Genomic DNA, 27304 nt, shown 5'->3' with positions numbered 1-27304 from the left:
ATATTATTATAAAAATAATAAAAAATAATAAAAAATAATAATAATAAAAAAGGAATACTCAGAGCTAACAGTTCTGACTGGATCACAGGGAAAACAAACAGGTACTCTAATAAGAGCAAGCATATTCTATGTTTCTCATGAACACAAGCTAATAATCACAGTGTTTTCTGTTGAGGATTTAAATTATGCTGTGATTCTGCAATGTGCAATAAACAACATCTGCCACAGGAAGGACAATATTCTAGGAGAAGGCACAAAAGCGCAAAGCCTCCCAGGGAATATGTGGGATCTATGTGGGTGAAACATTGACTAGTTTTCTGGGAGAGAGAAGAGAGAATGAGAAAATATATGTATTTTCTGGAGCCTTACAAAGTAGAGAGGAAAAGTCCAAATACTGTAGACACCAAGGATAAACAACACCAGATACTTTTATCTGAGTATAGGGCTACTTGGAAGACATTTGGGGAGCTAAAAACATTGGGGAATTTGGTAGGAATACATCTCCCTTGTGAAATTGTGGCCATATGGCCCATACTTATTAATGGAAATAAGTGTGTAATCATTTTAGGAATGGTTGGTCTACAGTCTCAGAATAACCTCCATGTTAAGACTTCCCACTTCCCAGTAAAATTAGAAGGAGGTACCCGTTCTTAATATTATTCAAAATTAGGTGAGTTTAGCAAAATGTATCCATTACATCAGTAAGAAAGCCAGAGATTTTAACAGTACCATCAACATGTAATTTTTACACCTGAGTCTTTCTCTTCAGAGGTACGGTAAAGATGTTAGGGCTTGAGGAATATTTGTTTGTGCTGCACATCAAAGCATAATTTTTACTGCCATAAGCTGATTCTATTTTCTTAAAGATGGCAGGCTGTCATAAGGAATGGCTGCCTATCTGATAAAAATAAACATTAAAAAATCCTATCAAGGCATACCTGGCCAGGTTGAGCATTTTCACAGAGAGTTGTCTCATACTCCATGGCAAACTCAGGGGCATTGTCATTGATGTCAAGGATAGTGATGGCTACATAGCCTCTCCCAATCTGTGCTGGATTCTCTATAGGAAAAGAAGCCAACAAAAGAATGAAGAAGAGCTCCTTGCAAGTTATTCTTTGGGTCAGTACATGTTTCATTTCCATCCTTCTTTTGCATATACTTATCAAATCAATTGCAGTCCCTCCTAGAAAGACAAAGAAAGCTCTTGGCTTGATCTTCTGGACCTAGTGGAAACAGTGTTTATCTTTTCCAACCACTTTAGTTAAACTAAGATTTTTCTCTTGGGTGTAAACTGAAAATCTAAGTCACTAATCACAGCATTGAATTACATTGTATGGAAGGATAAGAGCAAGAAGATGTAAAACTATCACCAAGGGCCAGCCAGAATAGCACTGTTGCAGTTCAGATTGATCTAGTTCTTAAGAAGTTAAAAACAGAATTCCATCAGCTATGTATGAAAAAAAAAGAAAAAAAGAGGAAGCTGTATTCCCAAGCAAAACTCCAAAGTATTTAAACTGCACACAAAACTAAGCATTTAAACACTGTCATAAACATGTTGAATACTTCAAATATGAAGCACATTCTTAAACTGATGCACACTTCTAGCTAAAATATGAGTCTGTACAGGGTCCAGTGTCATAATTTGATTTTAAAGAGTAGATATTTTTGGACTAAGCATAAATGACATCAGTGTGTGATATACTTGTTTTACTAGAACATATTTCTGCTTTGGAGCAGGGAAAAGACAGATTGCATTTTATTTTTTTTACCACAAGTGGTGATATTAGTAATAGAGCAGGGCAGAATGGAAAATCGTACAAGCCTTCAAATACTTATGTATCTCTTTATCAGATATTGCAACCACATTATAGTAAATATTATAAATACTTACAGAAACACAGAAATGCATCTAAATGTGGATCATGAAGTGCTTTGGTTTTGTTATTCCACATGTGAAATACCAGAGGAGTAAGCAATTTTGGCACCAACTTTTTCCTTTGCAAACCTAAGCTATTTGAAAACCAAGCAAGCTATGAACGTATATTAAAGTGTTGTAAGGTATTACTTGTGCTCCTAGACTTTCACTTGTGTCAGGGATGCCCCTTGGCAACCTTGTCAGTTTTGTTACTACCCATGTAAATTTTTGGTTTCCATGCTGGTCTCTTAGACCAAAATTCTGCTCCTGAGAATACAAAATAAATTCATACAGACATTAAATGATAAATGTTATTTTTCAGGTTAAACATTAAACTAACCTCAATGAAAGCAAGAAGTGAGGATTTTTAAAATAGCAGGTCAGAGTATTGATAACTCTTTTATTATCATAGCCCAACAGAGTAGTAATAAGGATGAAATTTGAAGAAATAAGATCTTCAAATATAGAGGCAAAAATATATCGTTTTTCACAGAATGCATTCAGAGCTGAACAAGTTTATGTTTGAACTTTCATTAACAGATTTCTTGTATGTGCTCAAAAACTTTGATTCTTCAACACTTTTCATCTTACACCAGAAAAGATACCAAGTGTGAAATATCCTCTACAGTCTTACCTTAGCATCAGGAAAGTGAAACCACATGAGTATTCACATCCCCCTTCCTTCATACCTTTTAAGGATGTTGTGACTGACTGACAGCAATCAACTCTAAGTGACTGCCATCACTATGATGGGCAAACTGTTCTCTTCTATACTTCATATCACTTTTCCTCTAATGATTCTTGGTCTGAGACTGCTCACTTTACATATTTCATCTTCTTTTGCACTTGCTTTTCAGGAGTCAAAAGACTAAACAAGGTGTGAGGCAAAGGGATAAGCAAATACTTATCTGTTGTATTTCTTAATTTTTATCACATAGGTTTCTTTTACATTGAGTAAGAAGGAATTTTTATCTGCCATGGTTTGAAACTCTCATAATTTACCTCAATGCAGCTGATGACAACAAAGCCTGAAGCTTTACACATAAACAGCCAATAAAATCTTTAAATTGTTACTTACGACTTTCCATAGCCAAAACTGTGATATTATGAACAGCATTAGTTTCCCTGTCCAAAGATTTGGCAGTTGTAATGACTCCACTGTTGGCATCAATATTGAAATATCTCTCCAGGTCTGTGTTTCGATCTATAGAGTACCTAGGTGAAGGGTAAAAGAAAACTTTTGATTTATGTTCAATTACAGCTTGTAAAAATGTTTCATTGTTTCAAAAGTTTCTCTTTCTTATTAAAGAAAGAGCTTCTACTGTTTCCCCATTTTGAGCTTTGTTTTGTCCAGTTTCTCTGGGGTGTTGAGAGAAGAAAAGCCACATGCAAAGGCAAAAGAGTTACACAGCAACCTGAGCTGACAGGGGTGGGCACCATTCCCACAGTGTCCTCTTCAGTGAGGTTATAGGGATTCCCCTCTCCTTTCTTTCTTCCTCTCTGCTGTAAGGCAAACTTTCATTTATTCATGGAATAACATCCTCCTGAACTGCAGCTAAGGAGAAGGTGATTTGGAAGTTTGCTACATGGCTGTGCCAGCCTGGTGCTGCTCCCATGGGGCTGGCAGTCTGAGCACAGAGCTTTCTATCACCAGCAGAAGAGCCCCTGAGTCTCCCAGAGCTGCAGGGACAGGGAAGAAAAGTGAGATGATGCAGAGCAGGTCAGGGGATTGCATGTCATCACTGTCAGCTCCCAGTGCTTTTACTGTCATTAGACAAACAAAGGCTCATGCCCTTAACTCTTTGGCGTAACATATCTTTTACCTCCAAATTTGTTTTGGGAAGGGGAAATGAGCTCCTGAGCAAACAGGAAATAGCATAAGGGAAAAGGTCAAAAGGCCTGTTGGTGTTTTGCTTGCAACCTTTTCGAGAGAAAGGGACAGTTGATTAGGCAGATTTAGATTTACAACTGGAATATTGTTGACATTTGATTTAATAGAAGTTCAGATTCTTGCACTCTAATTTAGATCAAGTATGTACTCCAGAGCACTTCCCTATTCTCAGGATGAATTAAAATGTCCGAATCAGACCAAGTGTGAGTATTACAATTACTGTCACACTGATGGAAGATTATTGATATAACATTAACCAAACCCTCCGAACAACGTAGAAGGAAAGAATTATGGAAGAGAGTTAAAAAATGGGACTTCCCAGATACAATGTTCTTATGACACTATTTGTTTATTCTGTGTTGTAATACACCAACTCCTACTTTGTTGTATTGTGTTTTTATCTATCCCTCTTGGCTGCAAAATCTTAGAGCAGAGACTTGTTGCATAATTAGAATTGTTTTACCATATTATGTCACAGTGAGAGAGAGAAAACAGTTGTAACAACAGTAACGGCAGTTTTAATGGATTAAGGCTCCCCCTCTTTCACTTTTTTTTTTGCCATTTTATGTTAACTGTAGTTCATTTTTTACTTTATTTCATGCCAGCACTGTTGTTTATTTGGTCAGCAGTGCTCTTCAACTCTTTTGTGGCTGGCAAACTTCTCCATGAGACTATGTCTGTCACCTCTGCTATGTAGCCAGGCTCGGCAGGCCCCGTAGCTGGGATTCAGTCTCCTGCCAGCCCTTGGATTTCCAGTTTGTTAACACTATCACTTTGCAATTTGAAGAGCCAAAGACCTTTCTTAAAAAAAGAGTAAGAAGGAAAGACAGAAAGAGAAAGAAGGAGAAGGAGGAGAAGGAAAGAGGTGAGAAAGAAAAAGGAAAAGAAAGCAAGGAAGTAATAAAAAGAAAGCAATAAAAAGGAAGGAGGGAGGGAAGGAAGGGGGGAAAGGGGGGGGGGGGAGCAACCAAGTTATATAAATTAGAGAACAGATCCTTATGAAACAAGAATAAAAATAATTTTTATGCATAGGAGGCAAGCAGTTTCCCTTAACTTATTTATAAGTGTTGTATCCATATTCAAATTCTAACAAAAAACCCACCAACTTTAAAATACTTTTGATCCTTTAATTCCTTGGAGCCATTAATACTTGAAAACCTTTGAGCTGCAGGAGTTTTAAATCCTTTATTTAAGCTAGCTCAAACGTCAATAGTTCTCTGGTCCATATGAGATAACCTCTTATTTTAAAAATATTTATTACTTCCACCTGCCCCCACGCCTCCCCCAGTATTATCAAGGTTTTAATTGTGTCTGATCTTGTAATTTCAACATTTTCTGAACTGTAACAAATCTAAATTTAAATATCAATATAATCTAATGTTTGGAATTTGGAATACTTATTTATAGATTAATAATTTAAACTTCTTAAATAGATCATGAAGAGTATTATGCGTTAATCCTCCTTAACACATTCCAATTTTAGGTGAATCTGGCTATGATGTACATCATAGCAAATGCAGGACAGCTTTAAATTATATGATCTGTCAGTACCCCAGACAATGTAGATGATGGGTTCACAAGCATATAGATAAACCCTCACTGTTTCTTTTTTTCCTCCCTCTCAAATTCCAAACAACTTTGAAGCAGAAGAAATGTTAAAGGTGTTACTGAGGCTAGTTTATGCTGGAATTGTAAAAATTAACCAGATCAAGGCAGATAAACTCATCCTTATGTTTATATAGGAGGCAAAAGTATTCTGAGCATGGACTGCATTTATGAAACTGGATTTAACCCTACTCTACATGACTCTGCTAAACCAGATACTATACACCAGGTGCTAACATCAGTGCCAAAAAACACTTTCCCAGCAAAGAAAGAGCTCAGCAAAGATAAATTTCACAAGTAAATCCGTGCCAACCATCCACCTGGGACTTGTTTATACATTATAGGAGTCAGCTATTTCGAGTATGTTGCAAAAATATAATGAAAGAGAGAAAGAGAACACTTACATCACCTCTAGGAGTGGTGAAACACATGCTTTACTTTTTACAACTTAAGATTGCTGCTTTAGAGATTACAGAGCTACACTAGAGTCCCAAGTTCATCTTCTGTGCGTGAAAGTAAAAGTTTAACATCACCAGAAGATGTGACATCCAAACGAGTTCTGTACCTGTTCTTTTCTATGTATGCCCTAAATGAACAATAATAACAAATGAAACTTAGTAGTAATTTTTAATTGTGTATGCGTTCCTCTTCCTGCAGGTGTTTAGTTCACAAAATTCCTGAGTCAGAAGTATTACCCTCTAGATCCTTTGCATGTTCCTTTGACAATTAATATTACTATGCATAAGAAAAGTAACAGGTAACTCATTACTGGTTTAACTTAGGTGGCGAGTCTTTGTCCTTGAGCTTTAACCTTAGATACAGGCAAACATAAGATCGATACTTTCTGTTTTCTTATGGTTTCTTTATGATCCTGGACATTAGATTGTGTAAGACTTGCAGGTACTTCACACACTGAAGACAAAGGAAAAGGCCCTTGACAGTTTTCATGCACCCCTATTGTTCATACCTCTTCCCATTCGAAAGGAAGATATTTGGCTGCAGCAGAATTTACAAAAGACAAAAGATTAGTGCCTTTAACCATCCTGACTAGGACAGGATGTGTCTTGTCTATCAATTCCTCTCATGTAAAGAGGTTTTTTCTAATGTTTTCTTTCCTGTGGGACCTCAGCTCCAGTTTAACATGCAAAACTCTATGTGCTATTACACTCTTGTGCACAGTGCACGCAGAATATGAATCATTATGCACACACAAGCATAGACCCACACATATATGTATATTATATATATGTAGGTCCTGGTTGATTTAAGAGAACATAACTTGTTATAGATAATAATCTTTCTAAACTTAGAGAGATATAAATATGAGTAATATGTTAAAGTTTTTTATTTTTAATCCTGAAATTATATCTTCTCTTCTCTTTGTTTTACAGAGAATTAAATACATTATTTCCTCAAAGGTTCTGTAGTTCAGGAGCATAAAAGTCAAAATATGTAAATTCTTAGAACATCTTGATCTCCCTCTGTAAGAGAACAAAGCTAACTAATCGCTTTCAGTGTAACCAACAAGAAATTAACAACTTTGATACAATATTTATTTAAAATAAACAATTAAGACATCTTATAATTACCTGACAGGACTATTTGAGGCATCTGGATCATGGGCTGCTACAGTTCCAATGATAGTGCCAACCTTTGCTGCTTCAGACACCACCATGGAGTATAAACGTGAAGTAAACACAGGCGGCTCATCAACATCTTCTACAATTATCTTCACTGTTGTCATGTCACTGAAGGGTCCCAGGCTCAGGAAGCGAGGGTCAACATGCATATTGGCTGCTTCTATCCTCAGGGTGTAGCTTGTCTTAGCTTCAAAATCCAGCTCCTATACAGGTAAAGTTATTTGGAAATGTTATTATGCAGTGATGTTGCTGCAAAACTTTTTCACTTACAACCATCAGTAAGTACAAAATAAACTTTGTCATTTGTATTCAACTAGCACTTTTGATTGGTAAAGCACAGTTGATGGGTCATTTTTTAGCTTACTCCAAAGAGTACTTGCAGTGTCTCACTAGCGAATATTCCTTAATGACTTTAATGGTAAAGGTAGTTCTACCCTGTGAATGAAACAAGATTTCTCTGAGTTAGTGGCAAAACTTTCCATGACTTCTGTGAAGATCAAATTCTCCCTTGTTATTTCATGGTTGTGAATCAATACTTGTTTTTGTCTTAACCATATTTTATCTAAGGTAATGTCAAATACAATGTGCCCTACTACCCAGACATAAGAACGTGATATAATATTCACTGGTGAAAACACTTCATTCAGAAAATTGTGAGGCTTGTTTATTCTTTTGCAGAACGTTGGGACTGACTAATGAATTATTACTGCAAGCTCTGTATAAATTTGTACAGAAATCGTGGCAACTGGTTAAACCGCTTTGTTTATATGATAACATTTTGTACTGAGATGCAGCCTGGGGATTGTTTTGTTTTGTTTTGCTTATTAAACAAAATGCACATTAATTTTTCCACCTTTATTCTGCTTTGTCTTTGATGAAAGTATAGTTTATTTTGGAATAAATACTACATTAGAATTAAAAATTACCCCCCACAACTAGCAGGATATCTGTGATCTGGAAGATAGCCCTGTAAAGAAAATTATTTTGGAGGCAAAAAAGCATCTTACCTAATGGGCAATTACTGAAAGAAAGCATCATGTTAATATTAGCACCATTTACCCTATACCTATAGTCATAGTTTGTCAGCTTGCACCAAACGCCCAGCTAACTGTTCCTTTGCAATTCCAAGTTTAATCATCAAGAACAGCAACAAAAGACCCAAGCATTTTTAAAACTGCAGTCTTGTTACTCAACTATATTTTCAAACTATAATTCCAAGTGTATAAAATAGATTAAAAAAAAGTTTTCTGCAGTTCTGATTCTGAATACATCATAGGGATCTGAAATGTGCTTGCAAAATCATCCGACAGCATCTGCAAAATATTCCTGTACTCACTCAGAGGAGCAGCAGAGGTGAAGCACACATGTTGACCTACAAATGCAAGGGTCTAAGTTCTCCATTGAGTTACAGTAGGGTAAATCCCAGATGAGCATCTGAAAGTCAGCGATTATGCTGACATTACAATACAGCTGTGAATAGTCTAGATTTAAAAATGAAAAATGAATTGCAACACATCATACTCAAAAGCACTGAACTTTTATAAACTCTATGTGGCAGCAAAAGGCTTCTCCAAACAGGATACAAGTGATCCTCATTGTCTCTTGGGGAAGAGTCCTCCACAAACTTCTCCGATATAAGTCCTTCCCATGGGCTGCAGTTCACAAACTGCTCTCCAGTGGGGGTCCCTCCCACAGGGTGCAGTCCTTCAGGAACAGACTGCTCCAGCGTGGGTCCCCCACGGGGTCACAAGTCCTGCCAGCAACCCTGCTCCAGCGAGGGCTCCTCTCTGCACGGGGCCACAGGTCCTGCCAGGAGCCTGCTCCAGTGAGGGCTTCGCACAGGGTCTCAGCCTCCTTTGGGCCCACATCCACCTGCTCCGGCATGGGGTCCTCCACGGGCTGCAGGTGGGTATCTGCTCCACTGTTAACCCCTGTGGGCTGCAGGGGGACAGCCTGCCTCACCAGGGTCTTCACCACAGGCTGCAGGGGAATCTCTGTTCTGGCACCTGGGGCACCTCCTCCCCCTCCTTCTTCACTGACCTTGGTGTCTGCAGCGTTGTTTCTTGTACATATCATCACTCTTCTCTCCAGCTGCAGTTGTGCTGGGTTTTTTTCTCCTTTCTTAAATCTGTTATCCCAGAGGCACTACCACCATTGCTGAAGGGCTCAGCCTTGGTCAGCGGCAGGTCTCTTGGAGCAAGCCGGCATGGGCTCTATTGGACATAGGGGAAGCTTCTAACAGCTTCTCACAGAAGCCACCCCTGTAGCCCCCCCCACTACCAAAACCTTGCCATGCAAACCCAATATACTCAGGTTATGCAACTGCTTACTTTTTGCACTGAATCAGAGCTGTGGTATCTGTAGCTCTCCAAACATAGATATGCCATAAAAGAAAGTTTGTCTGGATACTGGTCACTATACTGGATACAGCTGGTCAGCATTTATTACTAAAGCATGTTGAATGATTTTTAATTTTAATTTTGGTTTTATATTTAATGCACAATGTATGTGGTATGAAACAAACCTCACAGCCATAATGCGAATGGAATGTGGTGTTACAATGATGAAAAATATCTCAGAAACTATACTGTGTGGTGATAACAATTAAAAAACTGATATGACCAGATGAGCAGCAAAGTTAAGGAGGAGACAGGCAAGCACACAAATATCTTAAGACTTCTCATTTTCCAATAGAAACATTATATTAACTAAAGAAATGATAACCTGAGAATGTCAAAGACAAAAAGCTGAGATTTGTTGAACTAAAAAGGAAAAAAAGGAAGCTTTTAGAGAGCTGTATATTTTCAGTCAGAATATACAAAAATATATAGCGGAGAAGGGAAGGCTAATTCATTCTCATTCATCAGTGATATCTGTTGAAACTGGATAATTGGTTTTGCATCGACACTTATTCAAACACATGGAGATTTATCATGAGAGTGCAGACAAGATATCATCTTATGATATACAAATATCATCACCAGAGTCATCCTAAGAAAAAAAGATTATGAAAATTCTGATTTAATAGAGAAAGTGCATAGAGCACAATATATGTAATTGGACAAATCATATAAATTCTAATTTGAATAGACTAAGAAAAATAATGGAGAAATATTTAAATTATTTTTAAGATATTTCCATGTTTCTATATTGATTAAAGAAGACTAAATTAGAACTCCAATACTTGAAAACATAAAAACTTGTGTTTCCATGTGAACATTTATCACAAGGGCTGACATGCACTTTTAAATCATCATATTTCATTCCTATAATATAGAAAAAGATTGTTCTTTTTTTGACTGGATTACAGGAGTGTTAGACTAGCAGCGAATACACAAAAACCACTTTCATTACAGACATATTTCCTCATAGAAAAGGATGCAAAACTAACAATAGTGTAGATGCATATTCTGAAAAGGGTGGCTTACTAAGAGCAGGTTTTACCTTCTTTAACTTAGCCACATAAATCTGAGAAAATCACCGTATAGTGTTCACTGTGAGTGTAGAAAAATTCTTCTAGGGACGAAATCAGCTGGTCTACTTACAAATGCCTGTTTTTCACCAGTCACTAGTAAGGGAGCCTCAATAACTGGAAGAAGTAAACTTCTGCTTTCAGCAATATGAATCCTGCCCTGAGGATTCCCTCAGACATCTTCCAGTACCCAATGCTGTTGATAGTTTCCAAAGGCTATAAGGGTCCTTGTTAATGAAAATATGTAAAAAACCTATTGTATGTACATATACAGTGGGGAACAGCTGGTGTTTAGAACAGGGGAACTATGGATTGGCAAAGGGGTTTTACAACACCAAATGGTTTTGTGTTATACAGCGACAGTAATATTGTTTTATTTTAGCTCTTTGTTAGCACAGTCTGTCTCCTGTGGGGTGTGACAATGTCTATAAAAGCTACAGTCATCATCCTCAGTCTGCTCCTGTAAGATACACATCCTCAAATCCCATGGTAAATACACAGGTACCAAGTTTTGAGGCAGAATATAATCTGGGAAAATAAAAAAAAAAACAACCCTAAGACAGGATTAGTATGCAAGAGTTCTTGACCTGATGGAAATGTTTCAACAATTTGTAAATAATAAAATGAAGGTATTACATACTACAGACACTAATGAAAGACTGAAAAAGTGAACTCTTTTTTTTTTCTTCTTATCTAATCATCATCAATGTCTGTTATACAGAGAGCATTATTTAACTGGTCTTCAGATCATGCCTTCATTATTTCCTGCTATAACAAAAGCACAAAATTCCAATAATAGCATACCAAGTCAAGAGACTACAAATCACTACATCAGTGTTGAAGGTTAAATGGACAACAGTCCTTCAGTACAGTGAATAGAGCTTGACAGCTTCATTAATAACTGTGCATTACTGTTATCTGATTAGATCCTGTGCAGGATCCATTCATCTTTCTCTCATTTTGGGGTTTGTGGGGTCTGTCTTGTTTTCCTTTTTTTTTTTTTTTTTTTAAGGGCTAAGAATTTTATCCTGTCTGAAGGAAATTACAAAACAAGTCATCTATATTACAGAGGCTGGATATGAAGTTATCATTCACAGGAAGCCCATTTTTGTAAAGTTCATTTTTTATTGTATGGTAACTTTGTAATAATGTACTTTTCAGAGGTGAAAATCACATTTTTAAGCCCAGTTGAGGTTTTATATTGAAAACTGCAGTACATCAAACAAATGCACATTATCTCTCAAAGGAACCCTGGAAGCCTTGGGTTCTTACATTGTAAACTCTGATATAGAATTGAAAGAAAGTTTTCTGCGTGAAAAAAAAAGTGAACTGTTAGCAGTAATAGCAAGACAGCTTTTCACTCAAAAGCTTATGCATAAACCCCCATTTTTATAATTGCCTGTATTACTCTTAGAACCAACTCAGGTTTTAGAATAATCTCTTGGCAGTCAATTTCTATGAGAAAGTATTTCGTAACACTATTTTCACATTTTTCCCTCTAACTTTCAAATTGGTTGGTGATATTGGTGGTAGGGCTGTGTATTCGGGGGAGAAATGAAGGCAAAGTGAACAAGAACTGTACCATGGGAAATCTTAACGCTTGCCACTTGCTACAGGAAGACATGACAACCCTTTCTCTATAGAGTCTTCAGGCTTTTATTTTTTTACACTTAAGTCCACTAAAATCTCTCCATAGACTTCAAAATGGCTTGAATCAGATCTCATAACCTTCCATAAAGTCACATGTGATACATATAATAAAAATATACCTTGCAGCCTTTTTTGTTATTAAATTACCATTACTACTTTAAGCACCAAGTATCTGATGAAAGTGTAGGCGCATACAGATCATCTATCAGGTTTTTATCTTAAGGTGTTTTGCTACTAAGCTGCTATTATTGCTGAAGTCTAACGACAGGCTACAACTTTGTGAATAAAGTGAGACCTGCACTTACATGCTGCCTTTTGCAGTGTACTATTTTTAGGAATAGTGCTTTGGAAACTACAGGCAATATGGTCTTGTATATGTTTTTTGCTTAGAAAGCGAAGCCAAGATTCCGTTCATGTGTATTACAGTCAGGATTCTGTGAACAGTCAACATGAATTCACTTTGAAATTGTACATGCATGGGCACTCCAGAATTTGTTGTGTTAAATAACTGAAGCATCATTAATTTCCATATGTATTTCTTCAGTTCTAAGGTTGCTACTGCAGAGTCAAATCCAACACATTTTTAAAAACTCCAATATATTCAGAAAAATTACACTTTTCTTCCAAACACCCTCACCACTGTGAAACACAGCTATGCAAATGATCTGAGTCCTTACTAGCAGAGCATTGATAGCAGGATGTAAATTAGAAATGAAACCACAGGAAGGAATTGATCCTACTCCACAGATGGAGAACTGAGTCATAGTGTGAACCAGGATAAAATTTTCAAATACTTCTAAGAAATATAAATGCCCAATTCCTTTCCAAAAACTGTGCAAGACCTTTTTTTCCTGAAAAGGTCACCCAAGATGGACGTTTTCCTAAATCGTGCTTAAAAGTAACTTAGACATCTAATTTAGCTTTACTTAGGAATTCACTAGAGAGAGCGTGCCTATAGGGTGGAGGATAGCCAAACTCTCCGATTATTTGCAACATCAGAACGCTAGCATGAAGTTTGAGTAGGTGGCATCTTTAGACTGCTCTGTACACGATAAAAATAAAGGAGGAGCTTTCTTCTGTTTCGTTTGTGAGAAAGTGGTAAAAGACAAAAATGGGAGGGTTTCCACAGTGACTTGGAACTACTAGGCAACAAATTATATGAACATAGCAGGTTACAGGAAAAGACCGCCACTAGTTCTCCCACCGCTTTTGCACCCTTCCTGTAAGCTGAGAATATCACTTTGAGTTGTACTTACAGGTCCCATTCGCTTATTGTTTATACCAGCTTCTGGAAAATAAAGTTTGTCTTCTAGCATTTTTCATATCTTATTACAGGTTGGAAACAGAGCATGGCATCTTAAAAATGACTTATGCACTTTTATATATCATCCTAGATACATGCTGGATCAATTTTTTGTATATGAATTCCGTCAATAAATTCAGATAATGTATTGTAAAAGAAGGTAGACTTTAGTTTTTAGTGCCAATACCCAAGTAAATGGTTCAACACTAATTTTGCTAGTTCCTGTCATAAGATTAAATTCTATCTTCACTGATCTCACAAAAAATCAGTTCTACCCAGACTTAACCTGTTGTTATTACTTAATTTATTTAAGCCATAAATTCATGAACAAAACTTAGTCCTTGTCCCAAAGAATATTTGAAATAGTTTGTTGTTTGGTTGGTTTGGTTTATTCTTTTGTTTATATTTTTCTAGAATGAACTTAGCAACTTGCCGGGATACATGAACTTCACATCTCATTCATTTAGTACCTGATTCAAACATCTTAATTAGGATGAAAGAAAATAAGGTGTCACAAGTATGTGAAAAGCCATATAGCAGGAAATATTGTACAGCAGTACAGCATGGATGCTTCTTGTGCTGCATAAGGTAATACAATCCTACTCTTTACTCTTTGGAGGGATAAAGACCAAGGGGATGAAAACATGGTGGATGTATTCCTCCCTTGTCAGATTCTATATGATCAAGGGAGTTATTACAAGAATACCAGCCTATTGTCAAAATGCTACCTTGAACTGAGGTTAGTCTAGTATCTAGTATATATGGACATTAGACACTAGGCAGCAACGGTACTAGCATGTTCAGGAACATGTAATCTCCAGTCCTGCCATGGCTATAAAAGGTATGAGCAGAACTACTACTATTTGAAAAATAGCACTGTTCTCAAACTGTTTAGAGAAAAATCCATCCTGAATAAACAGTGCAAGCCAGAGATATCTGGATTTAGCAATGCAGAAGAGATATAAATGAGAGAAGAATGCACTCCATATTCCAATGAATATCACTGTTAGAGTAAAACCACAATTATTTTTTTCTGCTGACTTTTGATGTTTTGAAGTCTCTGTGTCATAGGGTGCAGAGGAGAAATGTCTTCAACTGTGCATGGAAAAAACCCAAACCAAACCAAAAATTAAAAACACCCAAATGTCATTCACTGATTTTGCTAACTTTCAAGTCAATATATGTATTAGTCAAGTCCATTATACAAAATTAATCTTGGGAAATACCTAGCCATGTAACACTTTTTCTAATATCACGATTCTTGGTATCTCTCTTTTTTAAAAAAAATTTCTTGTATTCATATATATATAAAATATATTTGCAGCTTTTACTGATCCTTGGTCATTTCTTTCACTTTTCATCAACTTAGAGCATACAAAAATCCTGCTTTGCTCAGTGAATTCTTAAATCTCACTTCTCAATTTTTTAATGATATTTTTTTCTTTTTTTTGACTTGATGCTCCTGTGTGTTTAAAAAAAAACACCCTTAGTTTTAGTGAGGAAGTCAACTTTGCAGATTGTCTCAAAATGGTTATCCTAAAAACTGAATGTAAAACCCTCAGTTTCCATGTGGAAGTCTGATAACCAGGTGCCAAACTTTCTCCAAAACCGCCAGCACATAAATGAATGGAGCAGTGCCTTCAGCTGCTCAGAGATACTGGCAGTGATTTTCATGCCTGGCCTGCTGATTTGTATGTATGATTGGAGCAAAAATATGCAAAGCTAAGGCAATGCATTTGCATTTAGAACCAAAGCGTGTCTTTTCAGAAGTCTTTGCCTTGGCATTTTACTGCTTGATGTGTACACAGACATGTCATCTGAGCATATAAATACACACGAGTTTAAAATGATAGGCATGCATTTGGAGGTTGAGCTGCTTCTCAATGCCTCATCTGATGTCAGGGACTTGAAAAGGAAAGAGCTAATTGCACTCAGAGGTGTATAGAATGTCACGTGCCAGATAGTAAAATATTTAGGCAGATTCCAGGCTACAGATTTAATTTCTTCCCTGATTCATTACTAACAGGCACACATTATCATAAAGGGATAACCTCTGCCTGACTCCATAGTGATCTGGCAGATTAGGCTCAGTGGTTGAAGACCATTTAACCTGTATACACTGTCATTGAGGTCTTCTATGTACCTGTCCTCCAGAGAAGAACAAGGCGCAGTAGCCTGTTAGCCACTGTGCTGGAGCTCTTCAATTCCTTTATTCCCTCACAGCCAATGTTCTCTGCCATTCAATCTGCAGGGTTGACAGGGAGGATCTTTCAGCCTGAGGCAAGACACCAAGTTCCCTGGAGTCCAAATGAGGGCATCCAGAGGTTTGGGAGGTGCCCCTCAGCGTGGGGACTCCCTTTTGGGTATGGCAGGGGAAAGAAAGTTGATAATAGGAGGTAAATGAGAGAAATGTTCTAACACTGCTGAGGAAAAAGTCTGAATTCTTGTGTCAAAGTATAGCAGCATCTAGGTTTAAAAATTATTAGCAAATTCGAGCATTTCATCAGGTCAAAATTTTGTAACATCTTTACTGTAGTCCAATAGCCATTTCATAGAGCACTTCTCAGGATAAATGTTCAGTACTGAAAAGTCCAGTTCACCTCCCTGGCTAAAGAGATTACAGAAATAATAAATGACAACTCTTTGTCCCACTGGACAACACTGGAATCAGGAGATTCCAGGAACAAACGCCATGACTACAAGAGCATGCTAAAAATTCAAGCGAACACATCAGTTCTCAAATTAGACTGCTGAAGCCCCCGACTGATTCAGTGTTGCTCACTGTGGCACTGATAAATGTTCTCCCTCTAGGATAAGCATATTTCTTCCAGGTCTTTGCTCGAAAACCTTAAAGAAGCAAACTGAAGGAGCCACACTGAATTTGGCTGTTGAACAAAGAGACGCCTAACTTTTCATCACTTGTGTTTCAAACGTGCTAAGCAGAAATTAGCACAGTTTGCAAGAAGGATAAGATGGATGGGTTTGCCTTGAAAAAAGATGATTCACATTACACATATTAGAGCCTGATCTTTCAAGGGTGCTGAACATCCTCCATTTGCTGTGACATCTGTGGATGCTTACTAGCTCTCAGCAGGTGTTCAGGGCATCAGAGAAATAGCGGATCGCTTTGCAACAGTATTAACTTCTTTCAAAGGAGAAATGTTACTAAGTTTTATATTGTTTCAGAAAGGAATTGGTGCACCAGAGAAGTAAAAAAAACCAAACCAAAACAAAACAAAAAACCACCAATAAATCATACAAAAACCCCCACAACTGCTAGGTGACGTTTACAGAGATTAAAGAGTATACAAGGAAGAAGGGAAGAAAGAAGAAGGGAAGAAAAGTCTCCTGTGGAATCATATTAACTACAAGCATAGGTCCTTGACCAGGAACATACTTACACACATTCTAAAATGCCAAGTCAGTCCCTCATTTTAGAGAGTATTAAAATGCTTAGCAGAGTTAGGGCCATAGATTCAGAATTGTCACTGCCAAGTGTTCAAAAATTAAGAGTATGAAATTATATGAGAAGAGATTCTTCTAAGGTGTTGTTTTGTTTTGGTTTTTTTTTTTTTTTTCCTGTTCTCAAAATTAAATTTTCTGGTAAAGTGTTTCAGCACACTTTTAATTTGTAAAAGGATACTCTTTAAAATGTGTTGCTGCAAGGTAAGAATTTTGACTTTTAATATTTTTATATAAACATGATTTTTTCAATTTTAAAATGTTAGGGTTTGAACTGTACATATAGAAACCTAAGAAGAAAAAATATTTCTTTAAACATTTCAAATTTTTTGTGTCGTGGTTTAACTCCAATTGGCAACTAAGCACCACACAGCCATTCTCTCACCCTTCTCTGCCCTAGTGGGAAAAGGGAGAGAATCGGAAAGGCAAAACTAAGAAAACTTGTGCGTTGAGATAAGAACAGTTTAATAATTGAAATATGACAATAACAAAATAATACTTTCTTCTTCTTTTCTTTTTTTTTTTTTAAAGATTGGAAAAGACCTCTAAGATCATCCAGTCCAACTGTCAACCCAGGACTATCATGTTTCCTAAACCATGGCCTGAAGTGCCATGTCTACATGTTTTATGAACACCAGAGGGATGGTGAATCCACCATCTCTCTGGGCAGCCTGTTCCAATGCCTGACCACTCTTTAAGTGAAGAATTTTTTCCTAATATCCAGCCTAAACCTCCCCTGACACAACTTGAGGCCATTTCCTCTTCTGCTATGACTATTAACTTAGGAGAAGAGACCAACACCCTCCTCACTACAACTTCCTTTCAGGTACTTGTAGAGAGCGATAAGGTCTCCCCTCAGCCTCCTCTTCTCCAGGCTAAACAATCCCAATTCCCTCAGCCACTCCTCATAAGACGTGGTCTCTAGGCCCTTCACCAACTTCGTTGTCCTTCTTTGGACATGCTTCAGCCCCTCAGTGTCCCTCTTCTAGTGAGGGGCCCAAATCTGAAGACAGTACTCGAGGTGCAGCCTTGCCAGTGCCAAGTACAGGGAGACAATCACCTCCCTGCTCCTGCTGGCCACAATATTCCTGCTACAAGCCCGGATGCTGTTGGCCTTCTTGGCTGCCTGAGCACACTGCTGGCTCATGTTCAGGTGGCTGTCAACCAACACCCCCAGGTCCTTCTCTGCTGGGCAGCTCTCCAGCCACTCCTCCCCAAGCCTGTAGCGTTGCGTGAGGTTGTGGTGAATAGATGAAAGAGGAACAAAATCCAGGAAAAACAAGGGATACAACCACTCACCACCTGCTGACCAATGCCCAGTCTGGGCCTGAGCAGCGATCACTGTCCCCTGGCCAACTCCCCCCAGTTTATACACTGAGCATGACGTCATACAATATGGAATATCCCTTTGGCCAGTTTGGATTAGCTGTCCTGGCTATGATCCCTCCCAGCTTCCTGTGCACCTGTCAGAGCATGGGAAGCTGAAAAGGGTAAGCACTACTTAGCAACAAATAAAACACCAGTGTGTTATTCAACATTATTCTCATACTAAATCCAAAACACAGCACTGTACCAGCTACAGTGAAGAAAATTAACTCTATCCCAGCTGAAACCAGGATATTTTGAAATAATATTCTTTCTAATATATTACCTTGTAAAAGAACTATTCTTACTGATACATAAATTTAATGTTAGTAATGTATGTCTCCTGAATAGAACGTCATCAGCCGAAGACAATTAGATTTTTTTTTAAATTATGTTTGGGATCCATTTTGTATTTGGATTTTGCCTTTTTACTGTAAGATATATTTTCACATTTTGCCTTTAATACAAGGACAAATGAGACTAAAGCTGAGATTCCCATCCAAATTTGTAGTTGCAGGAGCTTTAAAAAAAAGCCTCCTCAAAGCAGTACAGCTATTGAAAAAAAAAAAAAAAACCACAAGAATTTTCAGTGTAAGTCATAAAAAGCTCAAAATCAGACAGACATGCACACACTGAAGTCAAGATGAAATATGTCAGTGGAAAGTTTTACAACAGATAAAGTCCTTAGAAACAAAAGCTCATACTCTTATTACCTGCCCTCATCTTGCACAGAACCAAACAGAATCTGACTTACCTTCTGAATTGTTATGATTCCCTCCTGGGTGTCTTTGTCGACAGAAATTTTGAATACTCCCAAACCGTCACCATCCACAATCTTATACTCCATTTCAGCATTAGGTCCCACATCTGCATCTGCAGCTTTTATTCTGGCCACCACAGAAGCCACTGGCAAAGACTCTGGGACATTATACTGATATGATCCTGTGAAATTTAAAAATTTAACTAATTTAGAGTCTTCCAGGAATATAAGCTAAAAATCTAGTCTTCTTAAAATCTTCCATCCTTTAAATCCGTTAAATCATGCACTTTAATATTTATACAGGCCACCAGAATATATTCAGTTTAAAATAGAATTGCCCTTTTATTGGTAGGTTTTACTATTGGCATAATTTCTCCCTACAATAAGGAAACACAAGGCAAAGATGCAAAAACATAATTCAAAACAGGTGGAAATCATGAGGTAAATATCTGCTACAGAGTTCCAGTGCAAAAAATACTTTACTTGTTTTCCACAAAAGAGGAAAAAAGCAAATAAGTAAAATAATTTAAATATAAACTCGTATTATTTTATTGCTGTGTAACTTGATTAGGCAGTTTGCAACCTGAACATGACTAGAAACCGATATATATTCTTTTCTTTAACAGTGCACCATCTGCATTCTTGAAAATTCCAGCCTTTTCATTCAAGTATATATGCCATCAAAAGGTTATCTGAGTGCAGCCTGTAGTAAATAACACCCTTTCCTTCAAAAATAACTTCAGTTATTCTATTATTATTTGAAGCAGTTGGTGTCTTGAAATAACAGAAATTCTATTATGTACGGATCTATTTTTTATATCATTGGACATGACGCTGGAGTGGACATGAATATATTTTTCACATTATTTTAATTCTACTTAACAAAGACACTTTTTTTAAGAAAAAAACACTCCAGACCAAATGCTAGTAATAAACTGATCTCTTCAGGTCTCAGCATACAACTCTCTTCTCCTTTCTTTGGTTAGGATGAAAGCCATCTTGGTGAAAGTAAGTAAATGGAGGGAAGGTGACTTCCCAGATCTTCTGGGATTAACTCCTTAGGAAACAGTGTATGTACAAGAGAAACCCTGCTAAAATGCAAAGGAATATGAAGGATTATGAGTCAAGTTAAAGAACTATGCACCCTGAAGCCCAACTGGCTAAATACCTACTAAGGTGTATCATTTTTTGTCTTTTTATTCAGAGAGAAAGTAAAACACATTAGAAAATGTACCCGCTGTACATGACTTCATTTCAACTGACCTGAAACATATTAGGTAAAGAAAAAAGATTCTTCCAATGTAGTAATAACAACAACAACATACCTTGCTGTCAGTGATTCTCAAAGTACTTAACATGGAATCTGAGAAGTTTTACCCTTTGTTTAGAAAAAGCGTGATAATAATAATAATAATATATATCTAAAAAATAATGTTTAGAAATAATATTACAAGTCATATTTTTACGAAGTAACTTACTTCGTGGAAAGCGGGGTGGGTTGTCATTGACATCAGTCAGGGTGACAGTTACAGACGTAGTCCCTGATAATCCACCATTCTGCCCAACCATGTCCTTTGCTTGAATAACTAGTAGGTATTGGTCCTTGGCCTCTCTATCCATATTTGGAAGGGCAGTCTTGATAACACCTGCAGTAAGACAAGTTATGTCAACGGTTGCACAAGCAAATGTATTACCATGAAAACTGTGTTTGCCTTTAGAAGGTAGCAGCAGATCAATGATTACAAGAGGGGAAGGAATTATTTTCAACGATAATATCACAGTTTTTGACTAGGAGCTGAACTGACATACTCCAAGCTTATTTTAAGTAGTCAACAAAACACACCAGTTTTTATTTAGTACTGGATTCTTTAGGTAATGCCATCCATGACTGTTTTCTCCAAATACACCCTGAACTACAGACTTCATAATGTAACACTCCCCCTTCCCTGGAAAATATAATCTTCTACATCTGATTTCCCACTTTTTTTAGAGCAAGTAACAGAATATTCTGCATTCATTTTTAAGATTCCAAGGCCAAGATTCATTCCACAATCTCTTGAATAGTCATTCACTGCATTAACTCTTACTAATATTAATATCAACTCTTATTAATATTGATATCATGCCACACTGCATATATCTGAAATTATCTTATTTTACCATATATTTGCTTTAACAGTACCCACTTCTAAAGCATTAAAGTAATTAAGAGATTTTTTATTTATTAATGGAAATACTGTAATATCTGAAGTAGTTTTAGTTATATTCACTTGAAGGTCTGCATACAATTTGTAATTAATTGATTTGAAATGAAAACCAGTAGAAAGCTCCATGTTTCATCCTTTCAGTTCTGTTGATATAGATCAGAAAATAAATATGCCTTCTCAAAACGTGATGACTTTATGAATATTTCATGCTCAGTACACAGTACAGCCACTAACTCTGATTTCCAGAGAGGCAGCCGTTTACTCCACCAGCACTTAGTGGAGCAAAGGAAACATAAACTAAATAAAGGAGAGGCACTTTGGGACACATATCTCTTTATCTGGTATTTGTTGAATGTTTAGTTAGAGTTTTATTTCTTTCTTCCCTTATGAATGCAGGACTTCTCATTAATCATCTCTGGGTTGAAACATTTATTTCACAAACAGACTGCCTGGCACTATTTCACCCATTTTACAAGACGTTAAAATACAATGAATACACAAATTCATAATGTTATTGTTTCTACAGTGCTTTTTTCCGGCCTGCTTCTTTTTCTATCATAGTTAAATTGCCAGGCAATGTTAACCAAAAATTGGGAAGGTAATTATCATGCACACAGGAAATTTGAGTATCACATCAAAGTGAAAATGTATTAAAACATTTCAGTCTGGATCCTTGAAGATTTTGATTTAGCAGAAACTACCATATTATTGCTCAAGGGCTGTCTGCAGTCATTATGACAATATATATTGTACATACATATACATGGAGAGAGAGAGAGAGAGAGAGAAAACTACTATAAATCATACTAATTCGGGGGAGGAAAGGAAGTTCTGTATATCCCTGCTGAGGTTGGACCTGTTGCAATATGAAGTTAGTTATAGTACTTATTTCTGCAAATTTAGATGTCATTAAAACTTTTGGTCATATCATTGAGATTCAGGTCTGATTCACATCACAATTTGTTCATGCTATATAAGGTAAATAGTTTGTGCCCTTTTCTCTCAATTTTTCCATCTCTGAAACAAAGATTATAACTCTTCTACATGTTGGCATAAGTGAAGTCTCACCAAACCGAACTGAGCAGAGTGAGAACATATTTTCCCACTCAATGAAATTATACAGTAGATTTTTTATTAAACAGACAGAGGATTAAAGGTTGCATCTTGTTGTGGATTAAAATATTCACAAAATTTCATTAAAATAGTAAAAAAGAAGTTCCACCAGTAATTTGTTTTGAAAATGGCAGCAAAATGTTATATCAGTTAAGGATATCACTTCTCTGTCTTTTGGCTAAGATGAAGTGTAGTGATTCTATGATAGGAAGCACAGTGCTTTTTTCTTCAAACTAATAAAGAAAAGACAAATTTCCTACAACAAAATTTCAGTTTAAAATGCAGAATGGAGAGGTGATCATGTTGTAAAGCTATACTTAAGGAAATCTAGCTATGTGACATTGAAATATTTCTAAAACAAACATCTGCAAAAATGCTTGTTCACAGTGTCTTGATATTTTCATTGATCAGAAAGATGGCATCAGGCAGCAGACCAGGGAACTGGTAGATTGGCAAGAAGAAAGAAGTTCCCACTCCAGCAAATGTTTGCTTATCACATAGCTCATACATGTGGTTTTCATAATCTATTCTGAAGAATAATAAGATCAACAAAATCCAAATATACTCAATTAACAAAGAGATGATATTAATAAGTTCCTAGCAAGTTTTAATGCACATTTTCTTTTTTCTCAGCATTACTGCAGAGAGTTTATGGAAAGTTACCTGTTTTGGGCTCCACAGAAAAGTAAGGTTGTCCTTGCAATATGCTGTAAACCACACGAGCACTGTTGCCATAAGTAGGATCATCTGCATCAGTGGCTGTCACTTGAACCACAGAGGTACCTGCAAAATGTTTAAGGGACTATTGTACATAAAAGATCCAAAAATATGAACTACACGTATTCAACATGCTGTGCTAATATACATCTGGAACAGTGTGAGGTGGCTTTTTCACAACTGTTCATCATTTCGATACTGATTCAGCTTAGAGTATAGGGTCCTCTTTGTAAACTAGTAGTATTGGCTATTACAGAGTTGTCTTCCCCAATAGTCTCAGCCTTTGACTCACAGCGATAAAAACCAACCCCCTTCTGCATTTGGTTGGTGGAGGGTATGTGAACAATATTTCTTAAATGATGGTGATGCCTGAAATATGCTTAAGTATGAAATATAGTAATAGTTTCCCTTCGAAGAGAAGTCTGCATGCTAAAATTGTAATGCATAATTAGAAATTCAAATATACATATATAAGTATTCTATATTTTGATAATTGTACACACACATATAATTAATTTTAGCCTATATAATTATTTACCCTTTTATAAAAAGGTGGTTGAAGAGTGTCTGTTTCAGCTCAGAGAAAAACTGGCGAGAGCTGTCTCTAAATTTCTTTTAAAAGTACTCATTTTCTTCAATAATCTGCAATGTTTTAGTATCAGTTGTGGTAATAATCTGCTGATAAACATTTCTTGAGCAAGAAATGTCTCTATGTTGACAGGAATAAGAAAATAAAATGTCTAACTGGCTAGCAAGAAGGGTATATTTTGTGAAGATCTCATTCTGCATCCTGCTTCTATTCATTATGTTCTCCACGTCAGTTCCCATTTGTTTTGTTCTGTACAACAGCTTCCATGATGTATGCTGAGAGCAGAATAAAACAACACTTGGGAGCCAGGGCCTTGGCCATGGTCACCGCCCTTTGATAGCCAGAAAGGGTTATTTTTTCTCACTGGCAGATTGTCTGGAACATTGAGACCTTCCATTCAACCGCCCAGGGACCAATTTGGAAGTTAGGTTGCAAATTAATATTGTAGCAATTTGGCAGATACTCCGTAAAGATCTTGAACAGAGGATCAGATTCCTTCATGAACTGGATTTAGACACCAGCTTAGAGAAAAGCATTTGTTAAGGAGAGTGTTCATTTTCTGAATGAACACATTTTTGACATGTGAAAATGAGAACAGCAAGTCTAGAAAACACTATTTAAGAACAAACTGCAACAGCAAGTGTCCAGTGTGAACTTAACATAAGTTGTATTCTGGTCAGTTTAACTTGGAATTTTTAGGAAATGGGTGGGAGAAAGTTCTGAAATTCTTCATGTCTGATATAGTATGTCCCCCATCCATTTTCCTCAGCTTTTCAATTCTTAGTTAAGTAGAAGATCATAAATGGGTCCTGGGACCAGCCTGAAGGTTTGGAGAGAGAGAGAAAGGATTAAGTGCAGCCCTCCCTAAAATGGTACAGATGACAAAGGATGGGATCTGCTTGAATGAATTCTGACCAGAAATGATCATTCATAAGATAACTTTATTCGCTTAAGTTATGGCCTAGCTAACCCACATTCCTGATCTCTTTTCCTGAAGTATCCATGACAAAGTATTATGATTGCAATTCTATTTTAAATGCAATTTTTCTCTCTTGTGGACTGTTTAATATTTTTGGACAGGGAAAAGGTTATTCTCAACCTGAAATTTCACGTGCAACTATTAAGTAGATGGAAAAGAAAATCGGTAGTTAATCCATCAAGTCATTTTTCAGTTATGGGACTTCAAATACATCAATTTTCTGTTCACCAGTAACTAAGAGCTTTGATTCAGTATGTCAAACTGATTTTACAGATTACTTTATAATGTAATTTTATACAGGGACCTATTTTAAACTTGCCAGAGTCTCTCCAGCTTTTGAGTACAAGGGTATCATAATGACTATTTGACATCCTGTGTTCTTTGTGAAAGCCAGGCTTACCAAATTTACAAAGTCCCTAAGCCCTGCCAACGAAGCTTACAATGTCTGCAAATATTGGCAAAAGTGTTTATAAACCTCGCACACAGTTACGTCTTTGCTCCTTGCTCTTGCCACTTTCAAGGACTCCAGACCAATACAAGATCAAAGAAATTACAGGCTCTGCAACTTCAACACAGACATTTTGGAAATCCTGCAAGATTAGAAGTGCTTGTTTGCTGTAAAAATCTATTGATGTAGCAAACAAACCCTCTACATTCCACGGGATGAATAAAGTCAGTGTCTGGATATAATTGGCTCTCTTCTAAAACACATAGATCCTGTAGAAAAGTTGTTTGGGTTTTTTTTAGGTAGAAATTCTAACACCAAATCTTTCTGCACTCATCCCACTTGAGCATAATCAGCAACTAAAAAACAGTTATACTGTTGTAGTCCCTTTTTACTAATCAGCTTCTCTCGAACCTCAAGGGGGAAAGATCTTTTAAAACAACTGCTATTGTCATTATTTCTTTACCAGTTGCACACAAAATCTTTGACCTTCCAGAATTCTCATGCCAAGAGGGAGGTTGCTGCAAAATATATTTTTAAAAGAGAATATGCAAGCTAACATAAGGTATCCTAACTATGTGAAAAGTTCTACGTGTGGGAAATCAGTTCCAAGGAAACATAACTCATGGAAAGATCAGTATGTGAAGACTTCCAGAGATTTTCCCAGAGGAAGCAGATTCCTCTTGAAAAACAGGAATTCCTTCAGAGGATGACCATTGCAACATAAAGCTGTCCTAATTTCTCTTGCAATGGATCAATGTCAAACTCATTTGCTTATCTTCCATAAAAAAAATACTGTAACCAGTAAAGCCCTGCTCCATTACTCATGGATAGTCAATAAATCTATAGGTTGAAGAAAAATAGGTAGTTCCAAATATGTCATCTTACCAAAGCAAAGTTTGTGTCACTGCACTGAAATTAAGTCTTCGTTTTATTCCTAAAGACTTTGCCCTACCCCATAACACAGGCGGTCAGCTGTCATACCTGTGCCCAAGATTAGGACTTACAGGTAACATGGGACAGTCAACAAACAGCACCACAACTTCACTCCATCCAACAAAATGAGTGTCCCAGTAAATCTTGTTTATAGTAGCATTGTTCGGAGCCCTACACTGCAGGTGCAAACAGGACACTAACCCTACCCCACACTTTCATTAGTGACTTATTATCATCTGTAGCTTCACAACTACAATTTTAAGTGTTTCTTACAGTTTGTGTATCTGATATGGGTTGAAAAAATAAATAGGGTCTATTTACTGAAAAAGTGTCTTTCCCTCTCAGATAAGGATTCCTCTACAATTATTTCTCTCTACAATTATGTCGTTGTAAGAAGGCTTGAATATCAGTTCATTAGAAACAATTCAACATGTAGTGACTTCATAAACCTTTTCAGCAACTGCAGCAAATACTGAGGGAAAATCTGTGCTCTCATTGAAAGAGTGTTCCAAATATTTCTTTATTAACTATTAAGAGACTGAATTCTGTGTGGCTGGAACAGATTTCTGTTTTTTCCCCGAATGTTTAAGCTATAATTTTTAACCTAACCTTTAACAGATATTGGCAGATATTACAGCCTCACAGTAATCTGAGAATTTGACCTATTTAGGTTCTGATATTAGGGCGGAAGGGAGGGAGGAGTTCTTGAAGAGAGGACTGTGAATTTAGAATGTTATTTGTACTTTAATTTACTTCAGTCAAGATTCATCAATGATTCTGACAATGTAGATATCAACCTTTTCTGTCATAGGGTCAGGTAAAGGTAAACTGGTTGCTGAAGTTTGAGTTAGACATCCTTCAAAAGGATCTTTTTTAAATCTTTGAGCTTATTGTTTTAGAAACCTCTGCACAGAGCTTTTTAAAAAGCTTGCCAGTAACTTCTGTAGTATCTTACCAAAGTTTTTAAATGAGTTTGTATCAGAAATGCTTTTGTGACTTCCATTTTTAACATTGGTGAAATCATTTAAGGAAAAACTGGTTTCTAAAACTAGATGAACTTAAGAAATCTTTATTATTGAGACTGCACAGATCCTTATCAACTGAATTGTATCCACATTAATATATTAAAAATAGACCTTTAAAGGCAGTCAGTTAGTAAAGACATTGACTGATATCAATTAATGATGTGTGATATGTGTAATGCACAAAACAATTCCATGATGGCATCACATTTCTACATTATATCAGCTGCTAC

At 36.7% G+C, this 27304-nt stretch overlaps 1 protein-coding gene across 1 annotated transcript in view; it reads right to left on the bottom strand.

Annotated features, from left to right (window-relative positions):
• The window catches only part of CDH7 (cadherin 7), an 83794-nt gene that overhangs the window by 12930 nt on the left and 43560 nt on the right, over positions 1 to 27304 (bottom strand). The window contains exons 4-9 of the mRNA XM_064443080.1: positions 23047 to 23166; positions 20542 to 20709; positions 19058 to 19245; positions 7001 to 7254; positions 2994 to 3130; positions 939 to 1060 (exon numbers count right to left, since the gene is read on the bottom strand). Of these exons, the coding sequence (XP_064299150.1) occupies positions 939 to 1060; positions 2994 to 3130; positions 7001 to 7254; positions 19058 to 19245; positions 20542 to 20709; positions 23047 to 23166 (989 nt within the window). The remainder of the gene's footprint in view (positions 1 to 938; positions 1061 to 2993; positions 3131 to 7000; positions 7255 to 19057; positions 19246 to 20541; positions 20710 to 23046; positions 23167 to 27304) is intronic.

Source organism: Phalacrocorax carbo, chromosome 2, assembly GCF_963921805.1.
Source record: "Phalacrocorax carbo chromosome 2, bPhaCar2.1, whole genome shotgun sequence".
Taxonomy (NCBI): Eukaryota; Metazoa; Chordata; class Aves; order Suliformes; family Phalacrocoracidae; genus Phalacrocorax; species Phalacrocorax carbo.
This window is presented reverse-complemented; position numbering and strand designations above follow the sequence as displayed.